This window comes from Podarcis bocagei (genome assembly GCF_964188305.1).
Source record: "Podarcis bocagei genome assembly, chromosome: 9".
NCBI classification, from domain to species: domain Eukaryota; kingdom Metazoa; phylum Chordata; class Lepidosauria; order Squamata; family Lacertidae; genus Podarcis; species Podarcis bocagei.
The window spans coordinates 21,040,046-21,063,774 of NC_138134.1; the positions used below are offsets into that span (position 1 = coordinate 21,040,046).

The following is a 23,729-nucleotide window of genomic DNA, read 5'->3' on the forward strand; positions in this document are numbered from 1 at the left end:
GGAGCCATTCCTGGCTTTCCTGCATTCTTGAATAAGCTGATCATCAAAGTATTAATTCCAAATTCTACCAGTATGCAGTACAAGCCCCACTGAAAACCGCAAACCACTTACTACAATTGACTGGTAACCGCAACTTGCTTTTGCCTGACAGGTCTAACGCACCCTGGAAGTTACAAGTGATTTAGCTGGGGTTCTGTTGAGATTTGTTTTATTATTATTCACATGTGCTTAAAGAATTGCAATGTTTGGCCAGTGTCCCAAGCCCACTCATTGCTCTTGGAAGCCAAGCCCTATTATCTGGGCTCGCAGGGAATTCTCCATTTGCCCACTTCATCGTGTGCTCTGGGTACCACAGCTATTTTAAAAGAGTGTGGCTGCTGAAATGAGCAGAGAACGCAACAGTTGTTTGGCTGTCCAACAAGGAACAAATTAAACATCAACTTCCTGATCGGAAGGAAGGTGGTAAGTCTCCTTTTTTCCAATTTTTTTTTATTCTTTTTATAACACAAATAAAAAACAGACAGAAAGGACAAACAATACGAACAAATTCTTGTCATATCCTTATTTTTCTAACCATTGTTAAGTTGGTTTCCCCAAGTCCCACCTATCTGATTTTCATTTTACTTCATCTTTAGCAGTTTACATATACAGTGGTACCTCGGGTTAAGTACTTAATTCATTCCGGAGGTCCGTTCTTAACCTGAAACTGTCCTTAACCTGAAGCACCACTTTAGGTAATGCCTCCTGCTGCCGCCCTGCCGCCGGAGCACGATTTCTATTCTTATCCTGAAGAAAAGTTCTTAACCTGGAGCACTATTTCTGGGTTAGCAGGGTCTGTAACCTGAAGCGTATGTAACCTGAAGCGTATGTAACCCGAGGTACCACTGTATCATAATTTCTAGCCATCATTTTTTTTAATTATACTTAAAATAACTTCACATTTTATCACAAATAATACTATTTTAAAATACCCTATCTTCTACTTCTAACCCTACAGCCTATATCCACTTCCAGAGCTATTCTAAGGTTTAAATATTAACATATTTTTTCAAATATTCCTTTAACTTCTTCCAGTCTTCTTCCACCATCTCTTCTCTCTGGTCTCAGAGTCTCCCAGTCAGTTTGGCAAGTTCCATGTAGTCCATCATCTTCATCTGCCATTCTTCGATAGTTGGTAAAGCTTGTTTCTTCCAATTCTTCGCTAACAATATTCTCGCAGCTGTTGTGGCATATACAAAAAAAAAGGAACATCCTTTTTGGGGATTTCACCCCCCACTATACCAAGTAAAAAGGCTTCTGGTTTTTTAGTAAATGTGTTTTTCAACACTTTTTTCAATTCATTATAAATCCTTTCCCAGAAGTCTTTTACCTTGGGGCACATGGAAGGTGGTAGATCTGGCCCAGCATCTGCATTGTATCCCTCACTGAGGGAAAGGAAGGGAGTTCATGAGTGGAACCTGCCCTGGAGGCCTCTCTGGCTGCCATCTTTGATTTGTCTCGAGAGATCTGCTGAGGAGAGCACCTACATCATGCCCAGCTCTGAAATGCCCTGCCTGGTTTCTCTGGAGATGGGCAGCCTTACCCAAAGTTCCTTAAGCAGCTGAATGAGGAGGTAGTTAGGGATCTAACCTGCCACTCCAATCAGGGATAAAGTGGGTGGGGTGGTTCAGCTCATCCTCATCTTCGTCACCCCCTCATCCCAGCCACTCCTCTGAGGAGCCCTGGGAGGAAGTGCAGGCCATGATGAAGCCACATGATGGACAGCTTCTTAAAAAGCAGAGACATCACCTTGCCAACAAAGGTCCGTATAGTTAAAGCTATGGTTTTCCCAGTAGTGATGTATGGAAGTGAGAGCTGGACCATAAAGAAGGCTGGACGCCGAAGAATTGATGCTTTTGAATTATGGTGCTGGAGGAGACTCTTGAGAGTCCCATGGACTGCAAGAAGATCAAACCTCTCCATTCTTAAGGAAATCAGCCCTGAGTGCTCACTGGAAGGACAGATCCTGAAGCTGAGGCTCCAATACTTTGGCCACCTCATGAGAAGAGAAGACTCCCTGTAAAAGACCCTGATGTTGGGAAAGATGGAGGGCACAAGGAGAAGGGGACGACAGAGGACAAGATGGTTGGACAGTGTTCTCGAAGCTACCAGCATGAGTTTGACCAAACTGTGGGAGGCAGTGAAAGTCAGGAGTGCCTGGCATGCTCTGGTCCATGGGGTCACGAAGAGTCGGACATGACTAAACAACAAATATTCCCACAGAGCCAGGAAGACCCTCAAGGACCCTGGGCATGAGCGAAGTAGGACCATTGCCTCCACATAGGAGCCAACTCCTAAGGGCCAAGGTCCCTTCAGCCCCCCAATAAAAGATTTGAGCCCCTCTCCCCAAGTTGATGGTCATTGCCATTCAAATGGTGTGTGTGTGCTGTGTCATGTGATCAGTTATGTGGGGCAAGGCTTACCTCCCCCCCTGCATATTTTATTCAGGTTGGCATCTGTGGTCCCTCAGGCCAGGCCCAATGGCACAGGGCCCAAAACCTCTCTCTCCTTCAGGCAGAAACGAAGAAGCAAAAAAGGTGGGTCTGCACAGGCCTCCGAGTCTGAATTTGAGCCAGATATGGAGAGGAGATGGCTGCCAGGTTATAAAACGTCTCTCTTTGTCCGTCTGTTATCTGACATCTGTCACCCAATATTGGGAATGTCATCAACTGAGCATTGCTTTAGTCTAAATCTGCTAAAATCCAAAGGTCCGTTCCACTTCCTAGTGGGGAGGAGTTGCGGTGGACCACCTGGCCACCCACTCTCCCACAGGGACAGGAGACGAAGTCCCGCGTTGCCCTGGGGATCTCGGCCACATCAACAATCAGCCAGCCAATCCGCTGGCTGGTGGGGGCGTGGCCGGGACCATTTAATCAGAGGCGCGAGCCGGAGGGCTTCCTCCTGGTTCGCGTCTTCAATCTCCCTCCCTCCCTCCTTATTTTACAGGTTTTTTCTTCTTTGGCCTTGCTATGGACCTTGGTTGGTCGCCGTTAAGGGGCCTGGTAGGAATTTTTTCACTTGGCAAATTGGCACGAGCCAGTTGGTTTTTGCCTACGTCATAGCAATCGTCACAACTTTGCAAGGAATCTGGGGATGTGGATCTTGTCCGAAGTCCAGGGCGGGGCTAGGACCATGACACAACCCCATTGGGAACACCTGGGGGAGCTTGAGTTGGTCTTCATCGACGGGGCTCCCCCTTCTGGTGGTTTACCCTTACCAGACTCCCTGCGCAACGGGCAGGAGTCAGATATAGTCAGGTCCATTCAATGCCTAAGCCAATACTGCTCACATTCTGTAATCAATAAAGTTGTGGCCAAAATTTGCCCAATAACATTAACCTAATATCTGTGTCCTGGTGTGTTTTGTTCCTCAACGAGGGGTGGTTGCGGGGTCTAGACATGCAACTAGTTATATAGCAGCAGCAAAATGCTCTCAAATAACAACAGCTTGGTTTTTTATTTGCTTTTACTCAAAAGTAAAAAGAAAATCTTCTCAGGTATCTTCTATGGCTCTCAAGCATCTTCTATGGCCAAGTCCACAGGTGAACAACTCATTGAGAACTTCAGGATTTGTTTAATGATTGTCACTCAGCAACTGCAATCCTAAACTATTAAGACACGGCTTGTGAGGATTCAGTGGTATAGCATTAAGTTCACCCTGTTGTAACAACTATTTGTCCAGTTCTGGTATAGGACTGGGTAGTTGAGATTAGTTTCTCAGAGAAGTGTCAAAGCTCTAAGATCAGTGTCTACCCGTATAAGGGAGAATTCTTGTAAGTTAATATATAGATGGCATTTAACACTGTTAAGATTCAGGTACATTAACAAAACATCCTCGCCAATGTGTTGGAGAGGGTGTAACACAGTTGGCAGAACATTACACATGTGGTTATGTGAACATGCACGGTCATTCTGGGACAGAGTATCTGCAGAAGCAAGCAATATTACAAACCAACATTTCCAGTGTAATCCAAATCTGGGTTTATAGACAATATTTAAAGAAGACCAGCTCAATTTACGATACAAGGAACCTTGTTTTTTAGCGGTGGCATGCTCTGAACAGCAAATGTGATGTGGAGGACTTCGTTGCAATTCAGTATACCTTTCTGAAATTATCTAATGAACATCCATCCATGGACTGGCATCCAATGAGTTTACAAACAAGGTTTGGGCGGGACTTGATAAATTGATCACCTCTTCTGGGAAGAAGGCAGAAGGGGCACTTCTTTGTTGTGTTTATATTTGTTGAAAATCAATAATAATAATAATAATAATAATAATAATAATAATAAAAATAAATAAATAAATAAATAAATAAATATGGGGGGGAGAGAAGTGTCAGTGCTCAAATCCAGATTCTTGAGTGGAAAGTCCTGTTGCTAATGCCATCTGTGCAAGAAGAACCATGCTTGATCGGTGCTGATGGCATTTCCCTTTGTTCACAGGTGCTTACCTTCCAAAACTGGTATTGAAAAAGATCTAGAGCTGAATCCTGGGTCAAACTAAAGCTCTTCCTTTGCATGTCAGACACAGAAGCTTATTGGAAATGCAAGTAAAAATCCAGAGGAACCTTGTGGAAGAAGCATGCAAGACACTTCTGAAGGACGTTCTCCAGCTTCTGTTCCTGCCCCCCAAACACCAGCATCTACCTTCACCTCTTGACATGTCGCTTTGAAGGGTCACCTGACCCTCGGGGACAACTTTGCAGGTGATATCAGGAACTGCTGGAGGAAGGAAAGGCTGTAGAAATCCACTTGGGGCACTGGGTTCCCCAGATCTACAGTGGTGTGTATTTATTCTTGATCAGACTGAGGGATAAAGGTAATGAGACATATTGGTTGGTTGGTTGGTTGGTTGGTTGGTTGGTTGGTTGGTTGGTTAAGCCAGGGATGGGGAAGTTTCTTGGCCCAGAAGGCCTCACCTTTAAATCCCTCCAAAACCCACAGGCCAGCTCTGATACTTTCCCATCACCTGGTGTCATGATGATATGAGGTGGCTGTTAAATGGAAGGTCCTGCCCATCTATCAAACTTAAACTGAGGGTGGGGTGGGGAGGGTCTGCTTTGACAGTGCATTCCCTTCGAAGCAGCACCCAGCAGGATTGAGTCCTCTCATCACTAGCTGATGAGCAATGGGTTCAATCCTGCTGGCTGCAGGGGTCTGCATCATAGCACGTTTCCCAAAGGGGAGAAAAAACCAACTGCTCAAACAACATGGATAACCCCACATCCAGGTCATGCTCAGCCCTATATTTACACACGGGAAAATGGAAATGCCAAACTACTTCAGGCACACTGAATTTAAGTAGCTAGAATAAAAAAAATTGAAAAATCGTTATCAGTGCAGAAATGTGGGTATGTTTCACCCGTTTCCTTGTTATGAGAGGTATTCAACTATGCTTTACTCACAGCAGACCTACGGAGATTAACAGGCCTAGCTTAGTCATGTTCATTTATTTCAATGGGTCTACTTTGAGGAAAACCACCCTATATTTCTGTGTCTCCACCCCCATCGTTCAGCCAGGACACTGAGGTCCAGCACTGAGGGCCTTCTGGCGGTTCCCTTACTGCAAGAAGTGAGGTTACAGGGAATCAGGCAGAGGGCCTTCTCGGTAGTGGCACCCGCCCTGTGGAACGCCCTCCCACCAGATGTCAAGGAAATAAACAACTATCTGACTTTTAGAAGACATCTGAAGGCAAGCCTGTTGAGGGAAGTTTTTAATGTCTGGTGTTTTATTGTGTTTTTAATATTCTGTTGGGAACCGCCCAGAGTGGCTGGGGAAACCTAGTCACATGGGCAGGGTATAAATAAATTGTTGTTGTTGTCATTAAAAACAGGAAATTGTTGCTTTAATTGGCTACTCAACAGATTCAGAGGTGTATTCAAAAACACAACAGAACACAACTGCAGTTGGCCAAAACTCTGTCACATTTGTTATAACGGAGCTTGCTTCTACATATATTCTTAAATTAAAAACACACTGCTTTACCTGGGCTCCTTTGGGAAGAAAAGGCAGGATAGAAAATTTAAAAATAACAATTTCTTAAAATTAAGATGCAGCACAAGAGATGGGAAACCTGCCGTTCTCCAGCTGTTGTTCAACTCCAAGTCCCATAAGCCCCAGCCGGCCTGGCCAGTGGTCAGGGATGATGGGAGCTGCAGTCTAGGAACTTTGGGAGGGGGCAAAGGTCAGCCACCCCCAGTGTAAATAGTTTACACACCTGTTAATTTTGATTTCTGACCATTTTAAGTTGTGCAAAAGTTTTCATGTACTCTCAGCAGGCCAATAAATTCAGCAGTCTTACAGGCCATTTTGCCAATTCAGAAATATAAGCAATTGTAGGAAAGTAAACTAGTTATGCTAGCGGGAACCACTAGCGCAATGGGGGTTTCCCTCCTCCCCACAAGCTCCCTAAACAGCTCTGTGGGGGTCAGGAGAACCCCCAAAACAGGTCACAAGGGGAGGAGAGGCGACATTGCTCCATCAGAGGAAGCATCTCCCTAGTGAGACTCTGAATTCCACCCCATGTTTCCATTAATTCAAAACATAAACATATTGGACAACCAAAATATTGATTCAGTCGTGGAGCGTTTTATTGGGAGAAAAACTGTGACTACAAAACACTGTCAAGCTTGTCAATACATTTTAAGTTACAGTTCTTAAACATTATTTTAGATAGTGCGGATTTTACAAAATAAAACTTTTATGTACCCAGCTTTGTCTTCCAAGTCACAGGACAAAAACTCAATAAATACACAAGGCTACTTCGGCATTTTAATGTTTTATACACTGCACATCTGTGAAATTACTGTATAGCTTTTAGATGTTATTACAACTTATTCTCCTGACTGTGAGAAATTTTGTACAAACTCTTAGTTAAAGTTTGCTTATTAGTGAAATACCCAGCAATCTTGTCACATGTAAAACTGTCCTAGCACAACGGTCTATGCTATCACACATTCAAAACAGTGCATCACTTTTTTCCTGGCCCAACAAATGTTGGCATTGGTTAGTGTCTTTAATTCAGTGTTAAGATACCCTTTTTAAAAATAAAATAAAAAATGGGGCTTATAACCATTAATTTTCTTTCATTTTATTATTGTTCTTTTAGTGACATGATCTTCCAATATCTATGAATAAAACTATTCCCTTTATAATAAGTGAAACTAATTCTGGTGATTTATTTATTTTAAGGTAAGCCTATATTTAAAACACACACAAAATGCAGGGTATGATCCAGTCAGATATCCCACTATCTGGAACTGATATGTTTAAAGTTTATATCGAAACCATCACTAATGCTACCCATTGCCTAAATAAATTATCCAAATGATGTGGTTGTTTAATGTCTTGTTTTCCTTGTATCTGCCAGAACTCTGCTCATATTAGATCACCAAAATCATAGAATTGTAGAGTTGGAAGGGACCTTGAGGATTATCTATTCTAATCCACCCCCTTGCAAGGCAGGAATGTGCAGCTTTACTCACACAATGACACACATTGGTCAGGTGACACTTTCTGAATGCAGATATGCTCCAAATTGACATCAGTTGAGAATGTGCATTTTATTCCAACAAGTCCAACATGTTTTAGACCAGTAAAGGTAAAGGGATCCCTGACCATTAGGACCAGTCATGGCCGACTCTGGGGTTGCGGTGCTCAACTCGCTTTATTGGCTGAGGGAGCCGGCGTACAGTCATGTGGCCACCATGACTAAGCTGCTTCTGGCAAACCAGAGCAGCGCACGGAAACACCGTTTTCCTTCCTGCTGGAGCAGTACCTATTTATCTACTTGCACTTTGACATGCTTTCGAACTTCTAGGTTGGCAGGAGCAGGGACTGAGCAACGGGAGCTCACCCTGTCGCAGGGATTCGAACCGCCGACCTTCTGATCGGCAAGTCCTAGTACCAAACGAAAATTCCTGCAATAATTGACACTTTTTCTAAAGGGTAACTCACCCATTCATGTTATTTTCAGTTCCGTAAGCAGAGAACACCACAATGAAAACCACGTAACACAGGAGTCCATTGTGCTTCTTAGCAAAAGCGTTGTTTCGAACGCTTTGCTCAGCTCTGGCTAAGTTTCCGGAACGCTCTTCCCAGTTAGAGACGGCTCAGATTCCAGAGGATAGGAGAAATATGGTCCCGACACCAAAAACCCAGAGGGCTGAGAGAGGCTGACAGAGTGGCCCATTTGCAAGCAGCCTGGCGTGTAAGGTGGAGGTGAAGGTGCCGCTGTACAGATAGACTCTGGCCTGGCAAATGCAAGCCTGCTGAGAGAGCCGGCTGTGCAACTTGAGCTGACAGCAGAGCTAGATTGTCTCGATGGAGTCCTTAAGCTAGTCGAGGTCAGGATCATGGGCAAAGTCTCCATCTGGTAACTTCGGAGAGAAAACCGGATTGGCTGCGGCAGCGTTTGCTTCGGCCTTAAACACGTGCAGCAATAAACGGCGACAAAGGAGCCCACAAACAGGAAGGCGAGGAATATCGATCCGACGATCAGGAACGGCACATAGACTGGTTCTGAGCGAGATGGGAAAAATAAATTATGAACAGAATATAGCCAGGCTTTGTGCATTAGAAAATCATTGCTTATATTCTTCCGTTTTCGAACAAAGGGCTTCGCAAAGATTATGGCACAATAATCAGTCTTGATAGCATACCTGACACTAATTCTCTGGGTCACTCACTAATGGGTTGGAGCCAGACTAAATTAGTTCCACTTCGTTTCCAATCAAATCAATGGGACATAATTTAAGCTAAGATGAGCTTGTCCAATTGATTTGGATGATGCCTACGTTCAACAAACTGAGTCTGGATCCAACCCCAGCTAAAATTCTAACTGCAAGCATCTAAATTCTTCTTACTCAGATCTCAACCAATTCCTGCACCAATCCATTTTTTTTTCTAGTCAGCCTCTAATTTCCACACATGGAACAAAAATCTCATTGGACAAGTTGTTGTTTTTTTAAAAAAAAGTTTGCGATCAATGATTCCACCCTCTACTAGTATTCCCCAGTTAGTTCAAGCGATTCTAACCCTGTATCCAGGAAACTTTCCCTACTTGAAAGTTGTTTGTTGTTAGAATAGTAACTATTTCCAACAATATTTTTTCCACTTGGCATATCTGAACCTACTTTGCTACAAAATGCTTCCTTTTTCTTTGCTCCCCATTTCCTCTCCTTTCTGTTTAACCCTGAGAAAAACTTCTGTGGAATTCATAAGGCTATCTCACCGCTTGTGGTTATTATTTTTAGATGGTCCTAAGAAAAGTACTGCACTAGAGAACCTGGCATAATTCTCTTATTTTCAAGGGTGCTTTTGGTTTCCAGCCATTTCCCCCTCCTTTATATGAAAGGAACATGTAAATTCCAAAACTGGAAATGTCTTAAACCAAAACGCTACAGCTCCAGAGCTCTAGAATGGCTTTTTATGAAGACAGTGAAATAAATATTTTGTTGCAGTTACCGGTAAGTCTGCAGTCCTGATCACTGCTGAACTCAGTGAGACTGGTGAATGGAGCTGCAAACCTAGGCACACTTTAACTTGGGAATAAGTCCCAATGAATTCATAGGAAGTCAGAGGAAAGATGCCCCAAATTTGGCTGCAAATAATTTGCTGGATGTATTTGCAAACTTCTTCAATTTTTTTACAAGATGCAGAAAACGGGGCAGCAGGTGCACTGATTCGACAGGGATCCTAACTCTGAAAGGGATAGTAGAGCAATTCTGCTCTTTTGAATGTTAAGGTTACAGCCTTGTACACAGTTACTTGTTATGGGAGCTTAGATCTGATGTCAATCTTTGTGATTTCAGTGGGGACTGTTCTATATTTTATTATTGTTTTGTGCTTGGGAGTGTCTTTTCAAATTAGGTGGGGCAATTGGGCTTTTTCCTACAAAACATCAACAATGTGCTTTGGGGGACATTGAGAATACTAAGAACATAAGAAGAGCCTGCAGGATCAGGCCAATGGCCCCTTAGTCCAGCATCCTGTTCTCACAGTTGCCTGTTGGAAACCAGCTAGTAGTATTCGAACACTCTTCCCTCCTGTGGTTTCCAGCAACTGGTATCCACAATACCCATCACCTGAATACTTTCCTATTTACCCTGTGATCCAATTCTGAAGATCTAGGAAAACAAAAAGGAAAGATAAAAGTTGCAATAATGTTGTATTGCATCTTCTTTTACTGCAGTATATTTGGGGTGGGCTTTAAAGGGATTCTATTTTATTGAAGCTGCTTTCCTGGACTGGACAGCAGCAAAGTTTATGATGGGTTGAAGGTTTTCTAATCCAAGTGCCGACTGCCCAAGATAGCAGCTTTGAAAGTAGTAAGTCCATACAATGTACCTGAAGGAATACGTTTGTGTCCCATGAAAGGGCTGCTTTCTACCCTTTTTAAAAGTCAAGGGAGTTAGGAAAGTTCTCACAAGCATCGCCCATGAGCTCTGCTATTTAACTGCGACTCTGATCCTTTCTCGGGGGATTAATAGAAGGGGGAAAACGCTTGTCAGACTTTATATTTTTGAGGATTTACCAAGCCCACCTGCTTGGCTGGTGAATAACATTTTGAGCGCAATCGTGTGCAAGTTTACTCAGAAGTCCCACTGTGTCCAATGGGGCATACTCCTCCGTAAATGCACACAGAATTGCAGCCTTTGTCCCTTAATAACTGGTGAAAATAGCAGTGCCACACATGACCCCACATCTGATTCGGGGCAGATCCTGACCTCCTAGGATAGGTAGCAAATGCCCTTCACTTCTAGACAGAGTTTGACTTAAAGACACCCCCACTTAAAAAAATAAAAAAACTTTTACAATGAATTCAGCTAATTAAACAGTCCTATAATTTAGTTAAAGAAAGAATAGCTAAGCGCTAAGGACTATGCAATGTAGCGGCTTTCTAAAACACCACAGTGAGCTTTTTGCTAGAAAAAGGCGTCAGGGTTTTCTTAAGATTAAAGGTAACCCTGCAACAACTGCTAGAATGCTTTCCAGAAAGACAGGCGGATTTCAATGCTACCCAAACTCTCTTGGGAATAAAGTCCTGGGACTTCTGAGCAGCCACTCTCAGGGCTTGGCGTGAAAAATAAATTTAGCCCAGCAATTTTCCTTTCATCAAGGCACACGGTGAGAACCCATACAGGAGGAATATTTAAGGCTGCCAACTTGCGCCCACTTTCTTCGCACTAAGTTCCGCAGAAATTTATGCCCAAGGAAATACACGCATAAGCTGCCTGCTCTCCCTGAAGGTGCTTGTGGTTCCACACAGCCTGAAGGGCAAAATCGAAACAGGTGATTTGTAGTGGGATCCATAGGCACCAGGGCATGAGGACGGGACTGCGAGGAGATACGACAGCCATCTTCCAATATCTAAACGGCGGAGGACGGAGCATGCTTGTTTTCTCCTGCTACTAACCAAGGACTTCAATTTACGAGAAAGGAGATTCCGACTAAACATTAGAAGTAACTTTCGGACGGTATGAGCCGTTTGACAGGAGAACGGCCTCTCTTGGGAGGTGATGGGCACCCCTTCCTTGAAGGTTTTTAAGGCGAGGTTGGACGGCCACCTGTCATGGATGATCTAGTTGAAATTCCTGCATTGCAGAGGGCTGGACTAGACAACCCTCGGGGGTCCCTTCCAATTCTACGATCCTAACACATCCCATTTATTCCTGCAATCACAGAGGGTTCAACTAGATGACTCTCAGGATCCCTGCATTTAGTCTTGCATTGCACGGAGTGGACTAGATTATTATTATTATTAAATTTTATTTATACCCCGCCCTCCCCAGCCAAGACCGGGCTCAGGGTGGCTAACACCAGGTATAAAACAATTAATTGAAATACAACTTAAAAACAAGATTAAAATACAACATTAAAATGATGACTCTCAGGATCCCTTCCAACTCTGCATTTAGTCCTGCATTGCATGGGGGTGGACTAAATTATTATTATTATTATTATTATTATTATTATTATTATTATTATTATTATTATTATTATTATTAAATTTTATTTATACCCCGCCCTCCCCAGCCAAGACCGGGCTCAGGGCGGCTAACACCAGGGATAAAACAATTAATTGAAATACAACTTAAAAACAAGATTAAAATACAACATTAAAATGATGACTCTCAGGATCCCTTTAATCTCTGCATTCAGTCCCGCATTGCCCGGGGGTGGACTAGATGCCGCCCAGGGCGCCCTTTCCAACTCCGAGTCCGCGTTTCCACGCCACACGGGGACCCGCTTCTTTCCCCCGCAACCCAACCCCACTCCTCCCTCCCCGCCCGGCGGTTCCCGGCCGACACTCACGGGCGCTCCCGGCCGGCTGCTCCGCTTGCGCCGGGTCGTTGGTGCAGCCGCCCTGCTCGAGTCTCGCGCCGGCGTCGGCGCAGCAGTAGCGCAGGGCGCACGAGCCGCAGCAGATGGCGGCGTCGGGCGCGTCGAAGCGCTCGGGGCAGGCGAAGCCGGCCGAGTAGGCGCCGCGCGCGTCCACCCAGCCGTGGCAGTACTCGCCGCCGCCCAGCGCCGCCGCCACCGCCGGGCCGCCCCACCGCCCGGCCAGGCAGCAGCAGCCCAGCGCCAGGCAGCGCAGCCACGCGCCCGGGCCCATGGCCGACCCTCGGGCGACTCCCGCTGCCCACCCCGAGGCGCCCCCTGAGGAGGGAGAAGGCGGGGACGGCGCTCCAGGCCGCCGCCGCCGGCCCCTCCTGCTGCTCCTCTCCCCGCCGAAGCCTCTGGGCCACCGGCGTCGAGGCTCCCCCTTCCGAGGGCGCCTCAGGGCTGGTTGTTTTCGCCTTGCCCTCCGGGGTACGTTAGAAGGGCCCACGAGGGTCCTCTAGCCCAGTGGTTCCCAACCTGTTTTGGGGGGGGGATGCCCCACCAACGCATCTCTAAAATCTTGATTGACCCCCCCCCCACGTGACATATAGTGCTTATTATTCAAAAAGTGAACTTCTGTTCAAGTGGAGGAAGCTGGAAAGGCCATTAACTGTTGATAACTCATTCTGGAATTGCCCCCCTTAAATATCAAAATGCCCCCTTAAAAATCAAATTGCCCCACAGTGGGAACCGTGGCTCTAGCCCAACCCATTCTATGCTGTTATTATGATGGTGGTTACATATACAGTGGTACCTCGGGTTACATACACTTCAGGTTACATACGCTTCAGGTTACAGAATCCGCTAACCCAGAAATGATGCTTCAGGTTCAGAACTTTGCTTCAAGATAAGAACAGAAATCATGTGGTGGCAGCAGGAGGCCCCATTAGCTAAAGTGGTGCTTCAGGTTCAGAACAGTTTCAGGTTCAGAACAGACCTCTGGAACGAATTTAGTACCACTCAAGGCGGCTTACTAATTAAAAGAAAAGAGAACCGCTAATGACATAGATAATAATAACTAGAGGGTGTAATAACAATAAGTAAATGTCATTCTTTCCAGCCAGCCTTTTAAGCAGACCCAAGCGTGTGAGAGCGGCAAGAAGGCCCATGGAGCCACCTGCTTCCCTTTCCCAAACAGACCTTGAGCGCAGTGCAAGGGGGCAGTGGCGTAGCGTGGGTTGTCAGCACCCGGGGCAAGGCAAGTAATTTGCGCCCCCTAACCCGTGGATTTGCGCCCCCTAACCCGTGGATTTGCGCCCCCTAACCCTAACCCCAAGATGTTGCGCCCGGTGCGGCCGGCCCCCCCTGCACCCCCCACGCTACGCCACTGCAAGGGGGCGCAAAATAATAATAATTAACAACAACAACTAAATAAACAAACAAACAAGGAATTGTCCCTATTGCCCAGGGGCAGTCCCAGATTTATTTGTTCCAGTTGTGGCAGAACATGATAATAGATTAAAAAGTTTCTGCCACTGCTTCTTACACGTGTGGTGAGTTATCCTGAACATCCTTAAATTTTAAATGTTTCAGCTTTTCTTCTTCTTGGGCTCTGATTTTTTCGCCCGTGATTTGTTGGTATGTGATGAGTCCCAGATTTACTTATCCTCCAACGTGAAAATAGGGACGTCCTATTCCATTATCATCATCATCATACATTTATTATTTATATCCCTGCCCATCTGGCTTGGTTGCCCCAGCCACCCTGGGTGGCTCGCAACATATATAAAAGCATAATAAAACATGGAACATTTAAAGAACTTCCCTATATAGGGCTGCCTTCCTATGTCTTCTAAAGGTTGTATAGGTTACTTAACTCCTTGGTTTGGTGGGGTCGCATAACTCCATACCCTCCAACAGTTCACCGATGAAAATAGGGACGTCCGATGGAAAAGCGGCTCATTCTGGGATCAAATCAGAAACCAGGATGGCTTCTGTAAACCTGTTACTGTTTCTGGGTAATAGGGACACTTGGAGGGTCTGTAATAATGACAATGGTGCCCACCTGATGCCCCTCTGAGATGCGCTGGAACTGAGTTCCCATGAGTTCCAGCTGGAAAAAAAGTCTTGCTACCTACCGTATTTTTCGCTCTATAAGACGAACCTTTTCCCTTCTAAAAAGTAAGGGGAAATGTGTGTGCGTCTTATGGAGCGAATGCAGGCTGCGCGGCTAAGCCAGAAGCCAGAACAGGGAGAGGGAGCGCTGTGCAGCGCTCCGTCTCGCTGTTCTAGCTTCTGGCTTAGCTGCGCAAAGCCTCCGCAGGGCAGCGGGATGAAGGCACCCCACTGCCCTGCGGAGGCTTCACAGGCTGTCCCAGAAGCCAGAACAGCGAGACGGAGCGCTGCACAGCGCTCCGTCTCGCTGTTCTAGCTTCGGGGTTAGCAGCGCAAAGCCTCTTCGAGGGCAGCGGGGATGTCCCACAAAGCCTCTGCAGGGCAGTGGGGATGAAGTTTCCCCGTGCCCTGCAGAGGCTTCGCGCAAAGCTAGACTAGCTATCCCAGTGGCTATCCCAGAAGCCAGAACAGCAAGAGGCTATCCCAGAAGCCAGACGCCTCTTGCTGTTCTGGCTTCTGGGATTCAGATTTCCCCCCCCTTATTTCCCCTCCCCCAAACTATAGAGCAAAAAATACGGTACGTAGAAAACTAACTGAGGGTGTAATCGGTGTAAGTAAATGCAATTCTTTCCAGCAAGCCTTTAAGCAGGCCCAAGTGTGTGTGAGAGCTGTAGCCAGGCCCACAGAGCCACTTTTCCCCCTGTCCCAAACATTCCTTTAGGGCAGTGTGAGGGGGCGCAGAATAATAATAATAAATAAAAACAGAATTGTTGCAAAAAACAATAAAGAGGTGGGGTTTTGTCCTCGCTCAGGGCACTTGCCATGCCTCCCTCAGGCTGAAACACCTGTGTCAGACCTGCCTAGAGGCACCTCATCCAAAACTGTTTTTGTAGCCATTTCTTTAAAAGTTTGGTACAGCCAAAATGGGAGGAAAATGATTAAAAGAGGGGGAAGAATGATAAGATCCAATTTTGCCTGCGAAAGGTCCCTTTGCAAAACATGTCCATAGGCCAAGGAGTGGGGATTGGTATGTGCACAGTATGTATGCATGCACAGTACAAACATGTGTTAGCTTTTTTGCAATGTGTGAAACAATTCATAGAATCATAACATTGTAGAGTTGGAAGGGACCCCGAGGATCATCTAGTCCAACCCCCTGCAAGGCAGGAATCTCAGCTAAAGCTTCCATGACAAATAGCCATCCAACCTCTGCTTAAAAACCTCAAAGGAAGGCGGTCCGAGGCCCCAGGGGGAGAAATCCTAGCCAGAAGTCCACCAAAAACAAGTGGCCATTGTGGTGTCAAGCTGTTTGTCCAATGACATATCTTACGATCCTTTTTTCTTATTTTTTTTAACAGTGTCAGAAGACTCATGCATACCCTTCCCATTTGGAGCCGAATCCATGGTTGCATTTGGCTTCTGAAATCTATGCAGACTGAGCCAACACTTTAAAAAAAAAGTGGTCTGAAGGACTAGAAACTTGCTTTAATAAAATTAATCTGCTAAACATGACACTTCATGAGCCTGATATTGCACAACAAACCCACCAAGTTATGAAATGCATACAGCTTCAAGCATGACAGGCCATAAAGGTAAATATTTAGGAAAGCCTATTTCTGTATGTTCCAGATAAATTGTGAATCAAAAGTGCCTAGGCTGCTTATCACACAGTGGGAACCCTTGGATGAAAGCTCTCAGTGGTATCTGACAAGCTAAGCTGTCTTCCTCCTGACAAAGTTGACGTTCTGTTTACCTCAGTAAAAAGATGGAGTTAATTCTGAATGCCTGCTTGGTCTCTCTTCAGCTTTCTGTTGAGAAGAGGGGAGTAGAATAAGAAAAAAGAAAATATGCATATATTAGGAACTGGAGCAATGCAGACATTGTGGGACCAACAATTAATTGCAATGGACAATCTCCCATTCTGCCCTTTCTCTACTTGTTCTCCAGTGCCTAAAAACAAATCTATAGGACAGTTAGAAAGGGCAAGACGAGTAACTGAAACTTAATGATAATGCTAGTGTTTATAGGTATACAACAACCCACTGTCAAGATTGGTCTGTAGAAACAGACTCTTGCATAAAGGTTCTTTGCAAATCTGGGAAAGTAAATGAGATAATGATTAAAAGAAATTATTGGGGGAGGCGGGGGGGGGGTAAGGGGAAAAGCAAAAAGGAGATGCAAGCCGGAGTGTACTGATGCAAATTAACCTATTATATTTTGCAAGTCTAAGAGAGAACATCTTGTCCATTTTCTGTTTTGTTTTGTTTTGTCTTTCTTCCCTGATTTGGTTAATTATGATGGGGAATGTCCCAGTTGATTACTTTGGCTTCTTCTATATTTTCACTTTTAGAAATTCAATAGATTGGCATTATAATGTCATTCAGGTATTACTAATGATATTCATACTAATACAGATAATTAACAAAATGCAGCTTTTGTGATAAAAGTCCAGTTGCCTGGATTCTATTTTTAGCTTTGTATCTTCCAGTAACTTAGGAGATTTCATAAGCATATTTCATCTCTCCCATCCTCCCAAAAGAGAATTTTCTTGGCGTTTGAGATTGGTGATTTGCTTTGACAATAATGGGTTACAACATACATACATAAAAATACATGCATGCAGTCAAATCCAGCCTGAAAATTGCTCAGAAACCAAGAGTTAGAGCTGTTCTGTGTTTCCAATATGTTTTCTGTCTCCTGTTTGGCTGTCCCGGGTAATTGTCACATACAGCTGTCATACAAAGAGCAGTGTTGTTAACTGGGCAGGTTCCCAGTCACTTCCTATTTGCAATGCTCTGATGCTTACATTGCTATGCACTCTTGTCACAGTATTTCTTCTGTCATTGCATCTCCATAGATAAGCCTTTCGTAATAATGACTTAAGGGCTATTTGTCTCTTTCCAAGGCTCAGGCCTAGTGATCCTGTTAAACCATTGAGAAGAGTATTGCAATATTAACAAAGCAAAGTATGACATATTTGAATTGGCCGATTTCCCCGTTCCATGCATTTTTAAAACAAGACATCTTTCCCACTTCTGCCAGCAACTCTGTCAGTCCATTTTAAGGCACGTTGAGTCAACGGCGAATTGTTTTGTCGTTTTATATGGATGTCCACCCCACGCCAAAGACTCAGATAGGGAACAAAGGAAAACAATGAACTTCCATCACATTCACTGAAAATTCACCAGCCCGCACAAGTAGGTCTTGTAAGACTTCCCAACGGCGCTTAAGGCTGGATTTCAGCAGGTCTGTAGGGGGACGCCCTTGTCGGAACCTGATGCACACCAATTTATTGATACAGAATGCTCCGAACAAAAGCACCCCTCGATTTGCAAGTTAATAGAGTGGGAACTGAGCATTTTGCAAAAGGCAAAGTAAGATTGGGAAATCCTCTAAGAAGAGGGGTTGGTTTAATAAACTATATCACCTTCAGCATGACCAAGCACTGTGTCCAGTGGTGGCATTGTTATGTAGCCTAGATGATGCTGCATCTAAGTTGATACCTTCAAGCAGAACCACTATTGCACTGCCATCCTCTAGTTGCAGTGGTTCTCAACCTGTGGTCCCCAGATATTGGACTACAACTCCCATCATCCCTGAGCTCTGGCCTTGCTAGCTAGTTCAACAACATCTGGGGACCCACAGGTTGAGAAAGGCTGCTAGTGCTTCCACACTTCTTGGAAAGAAATTGTCTGCCTTGAACATGTATGTGTGTAGCGGAATAGGAGTACTCTGATCATCAGCCAGAGTTGGGGTGAATACAGAGATGTGAGGACCTGGGGAAAGCTACTTTCCCCCCGTTCCCTGCCCCAACAGCATTCAAGAATGAATAAAGAACTAATGGACATACCAAGAAACCAGGGTCACCTGCGTCTCCACTATACATTCTTAAGAAAAGGAGCGATAAGAGGACACTAGAGAAAAGAAAAATAAAGACAGCTATTCAAAATGTGCTACGCCACCCTTGCAACATTTAGGAACTCCTCATTCTGCTGAGCTGGGATCTGGACTTCTGCCTGAAAGCTCTACTCAAATGGTACCATGATGAAAAGAGCGATGTTATCTACGAAGGAGATGATATATGGAAACCATCTGGACTTAGATTGGAAGAATGGGAAATTCACACAGGATTATTACATTTGCTTATCGGCTTAAGGAGACTAACAGAAGAGATCGTAAAGGAAAAAGAGAAATTATATGAACAAGATATGATGTAGAACACCAAGATAAGATTGGATAGAACTATGAATTTTGTTTGGACTGATTGGGACTGATTTGGACATTAATGCAGTAATAAGAAGATGATTTGAATCCCCCTTTGGATCTTGAAATATGGGTTCCCCCAACAAAATTTAAAAATTTGGCTTTGTAATTTGGAATTTATGTGATGTGATTTAATTTGATGTGATTGGCCAGTTAATAAAAATTATTTTTTAAAAAAAATATCAAATGGTACCACTGGTTTCCAAGGGATTCCTCCGTTGCCTGCTGTCCCATGCTACTTCCCCAGAATAAGGCTTTTGTGGCTGGGGAAGGTCACTAGCAGGAAATGGGAAGCACTGGCCAAGGAGTGTGTTGTAAATGTCCATACTGAACAATTTCACTGCCTTATGATTGCTTTGAAGAAGGCGTGGGTGAACTGAGCTCCTGCTACCTCTTCCCCCAATGGACTATTGGCAGATTCCAAGACCATGGCTACTGTTTTCTTCATGTACCCCTCTTGCTTCTGGGATGGCAACTGTGGGGCAGAGCTGTCTCTCTCAAGGGCCACTGGTGGCTGATCATTGTTTAGAGTGTGGAATAATTCCTTCTGGAAAAGTTTCAGAGTCTGTTCTGAAGGCTAGTTTCGGAAACCTGTGAACATAACCTGGTTCACACTTTCTGAAACGATACATGAGCTACAGCCATCCTTAGAAACCTATGCTCTGAATTTAACAATGCAGTACTCCAGCCAAGTAATGTATGCAAAACATTTCTGCTCAGCAGAAATTCCTATGATGCTCTTCACATGTCTTCCGCACCCACATCCAGTTAGAAGCACAGGAATTCCTTGTGAGTTAATAGCCTTGTATTTGCAATATCTTTGTGAGCAGCAAATTGTTTGGCAAGCTAATCCCCAGGAGGCAGGGGTCCCCACAGAGCAAAGCATTAAGGCCCTTCTCACTGGTAGATGCCCTAGCCTTCTATTTTAAGCAGTAAGCTTGATATAGGCAGTGCCATTATTGGAGAAAGTGATTTTCTCTTTAAGGAGGTCACTTCCCAGCAACATAGTCTTTTACCTTTTCTGGCATCCCTTGGTCAGGTTTGGCCCTCTTGAGACACTTTTATCTGTTTCTTGGTGGACTGACTAGGTTTCCATAAAGATGTACAGTAGTTAGAAGCCTCTTCCAGCCTCCAAATCGCCTTCTGGAGAATAGGCTGGTCCCTGGGAATATTATCTTTGCTGTTATATCTGTTAGTAAAATAGTTTCAGTAAACCGCTTAGAAGTTTTACTCTTTAAGCGGCATACGAATTATGTCAAATAGCAATGTATTGTTTTAGTAGAAATAATATAAATATTCAGATCATGCTTTGAAATATACCCACAAATGTATTTATACCTTATTTCCTGGTGATAATATATGTTCTATATGAAACGTTTCCCATAATCTCTTTAAGATTACAGCAGATGTGTCATCTTTACTTTCTAACCGAGGTGCACAGAGAATGAAGCTAAGGAAGACTGACAAGTCTGTTCTAGTGGCCCCTTTGATCCTTTTTTCTCCTAGAAAAAATATTAGGAAAAACCAAGCACTAAGAAGAATCACAGCGAAAATGTCCCATTCCTCTCTCTAATTGTAAAATGCATGTATATATCAATTAGAGCAAGAAGAACGGAGCTCACCAAAGGCTGATGCAGTTTTCAGCACCTTTGGTGATTTATCACTGAACTCCACTGGATGGTTTTATTCCCGGTGTGCCGTGTTTTTAAAACCCTGTCTGGGGGAACAGGGGCAAATGCATTTTATTTTCACTTCCTCTTAAATCTCCTTCCGTCATTTCACGGTGGGAATATGGGTGTGGATCTCTCCATCTGACCACTTGTCAAACATTTCAGACGCCTGCGTTGCTAATTTGAACCACCAGCAGGTTAAGGGAAACAAAAAAGAACAAAGTGTGCTGTGTACCAGCAATAAAACTCTCTAGACCAGCAGCATGTTTGTCAAAAAAAAAAAAGTTCGGCTGTTTCTCAAGCTCCTTGCAATGCGAGGGCTACTTTCTCTCTCCATCCTGCGTCATCATAGAAATAAGGAAAAGTTTGCTTTTCTCCTCAAATGTTGGTTTTTGTTTTGTTTTGTTTGCAGCTGATAAAGAGCTGTTCTAATTCTTCTTGCCATCGCTTTTCCTTCACAAAGATAAGCATACGATGGGTTTCTAACCCACAAATAGCCTGGACAAAAAGGCAGTCTTATGATAATGAAAGTCTAATTCATTCCTGACCCTTTTAGCATGAGTTGAGGTGGTTGTATAGAAGCCCCACCGTGAGAAATTTTGCTAGGGCGAATGAATCTTTTTTTGCATCTGAAATTCTGCCCATGCTTTTTCGAATGCCAGTGGAGGAATATCAAGTTGCCCTGAAATTTCACTCCAAGTGAAATTGGAAGGGAAATGGTATTGTCAAAACTGAATGCAAATTGGTATTTAAGGTGCTGCTGTAGTAAAACAAAGACACATTATTCGCTGGCAGAAATGGATGAGTAATTGTCTGCTGATTTGGGCAGCTGGGTGAAGAATTATAGAGCAACCAAGACATTGCCGCTTCTTGGGCCAACTGGTCTTTCATGTTAGTGCAGGCAGACTTTGGGGTTATGCAGAGCTCTTCCTCTTCATTGCTTTCTCCAGCTCTTCTTGGGAATCCAGGTAGTACAATGGCTAAGAACGAGAGCTGTTACTGAGCCTAAAAGCCTTCCATTCAAATCTTACTGCAGCCACAAACATCTTTCTGCATCAGTCCCACGGCTACAATACTTAGACCCTGGCCTACCTTATCAGGTGGTTCTAAGACAGGGCTCCTCAACCTTTTTGGGCCCAGGAACATATTTGCAAATTTATTTTAATCAACAGAATTTGTGTGCCTCTAAGCCTCTAAGCAGTTAACAAAAGAATTTTAAAATAGATTAAAATAGTCAAAAGCCAACACTAAAAATAGGTTTTTTTTAAAAAGAAAAAGAATAAAATCAAAAGAATACATGATAAGCTAAAATTACAGATTAAAGTATACATCAACTTTACATGTCAGGTTAAACTTTTGTGGGCACTGCAAAATACCCATTTCACAGAAGAAAAACTGCTGATGCTCAAGACTGCTCCCCCTACAAACAGGCAAAACACCCACACACCTTAAAACTAATAAAACAGACCAAAGAAAGGCAACCCAGCTACCAAACAATCCCTGCAAAGATGTTATTCATTCATTTTAAAGATATAATATGGTAGAGGCAGGGGGCCATGTTGGTGACTGCAGGAGTAAGGGAATAATGATACAAATCAAGTTAATAATAATAATAATAATAATAATAATAATAATAATAATAATAATTTTTTATTTATACCCCGCCCTCCCCAGCCAAGGCCGGGCTCAGAGCGGCTTACAAGCAATAATAAAAACAAGTTGAATGATTACAACTTAAAAACAAAATTAAAATACAACATTAAAATATTGAAACATTAAAATGTAGCCTCATCGCAGGAGAAGAAGGAAAGGAAAAAAGAACGAGAGGGAGGGAATCAAATTGGCTCCAATCCAAAGGCCAGGCGGAACAACTCTGTCTTACAGGCCCTGCGGAAAGAAATCAGATCCTAGAGGGCCCTGGTCTCATGAGACAGAGCGTTCCACCAAGTTGGGGCCAGTGCTGAAAAGGCCCTGGCTCTGGTTGAAGCTAATCTAACTTCCTTAGGGCCTGGGACCACTAGGGTGTTGCTATTTATGGACCTTGAGGCTCTCCGTGGGGCATACCGGGAGAGGCGGTCCCGTAGGTACGAGGGTCCTAGGCCGTGAAGGGCTTTAAAGGTCAAAAGCAGCACCTTAAATCTGACCCTGTACTCTACCGGGAGCCAGTGCAGCTTGAAAAGCACTGGGTGAATATGCTCCCATGGCAGAGACCCCATGAGGAGCCTCGCTGCAGCATTCTGCACCCGCTGGAGTTTCTGGGACAGCTTCAAGGGCAGCCCCGCGTAGAGCGAATTACAGTAGTCAAGCCTGGAGATGACCGTTTCATGGATCACTGTGGCCAGGTCGGGGTGGGAAAGGTAAGGGAAAGGTTAAGCACATTTCAATTTCATTGATTTCAGCTAAAAAAAGTAAGCACATGCTGTATCACATTGAAATCAAGGGAACTTAAAAATACATAGTTTTGGCCTGATCATATCCACATATTATACATAGCATTTAAGAACTATGTAAATGGTAAGTATTATTCCACATTTGGCTTAAATAGCAAAAATAAAAGGTCTGCCAACTGATGAACCTAAGAGTCAGCCCCATTGAACACAGCAGGATTTAATTCTGAAACAAACGTAGATAGGATTCTGTTGTGTATGTTGCATGGCTGTATTTGCTGCTTTTTAGGAGGTTGTTTGAAATTTTGAAACTCCTGCGTTAAAATTTGTGCAGGCCCCCCCAACCGCCTTCATTACTACAGTGCTAAAGTGGCTTGGATTGATCTTTCGATTATTATCAACGATGACAGAAAGGTCTGTTGCAAAGTTGCTAAGAATTGCAGTTTTGGTGTGACACTCTCCGTGAGTTTAAGGCACTGTGGTGCATCTGTATGTCTGCTGTGTGGAATGGGGCTGACCTCACTGGTGACAATGGCATCCCATACACAGACCATCAGAAATCAAGAAGTTGCCTGATAAGTGGGCAGGTATTTGTGGATCCAATGTTAGGCTAGCCATTGGAATGTCTTCATGGGCTAGACTAAAAGCCTTTAAGTCACAAAGCAGCCACAGTGATTCTAATGACTGCCCTCATGAATGGGGTGAGAATAGGCTTTAGGCTCCCAGCCCAGGACACAGGCTCATTTGACTGCCAAAAAAACAGCTGGGGAGGCTTAGGCACTCCCAGCAAAAGAAGCTGGTCGGTGCAAGCTAACCAATGAGCCTGTTCTTCTCTGCAGCTCTGAAAGCACGGGGCAGCCGATTCAAATCCCAGTCACTTTTCTGATAATAAATTGCTTGTTACAAAAGTTGGGTGCCCCCTCCACTCT

The 23,729-nt window shown here is 44.2% G+C and overlaps 1 protein-coding gene and 1 long non-coding RNA gene across 3 annotated transcripts in view; one reads left to right on the forward strand and one right to left on the reverse strand.

Annotated features, from left to right (window-relative positions):
* SHISA3 (shisa family member 3) overlaps positions 1 to 12,657 on the reverse strand; it is a gene marked incomplete at its 5' end in the record, with an annotated part of 67,249 nt that extends 54,592 nt beyond the window's left edge. Inside the window, 2 exons of one of the 2 annotated variants that reach the window (XR_014011740.1) lie at positions 7,924 to 8,561; positions 12,357 to 12,657. Coding sequence is in view for 1 of the 2 variants with exons in the window: in XM_081209109.1 (XP_081065235.1) it covers positions 8,116 to 8,561; positions 12,357 to 12,657 (747 nt within the window). Of the gene's footprint in view, positions 1 to 7,823; positions 8,562 to 12,356 lie in introns of those variants that run through there. The other variant, XM_081209109.1, reaches the window with a different exon arrangement.
* A 16-nt stretch (positions 12,658 to 12,673) lies between these two features.
* Positions 12,674 to 15,992, forward strand: LOC308595230. Its single transcript, XR_014011944.1, has 2 exons — positions 12,674 to 12,854; positions 15,839 to 15,992. It is a non-coding gene; the product is annotated as an uncharacterized lncRNA (long non-coding RNA).
* Positions 15,993 to 23,729: the final 7,737 nt, after the last annotated feature.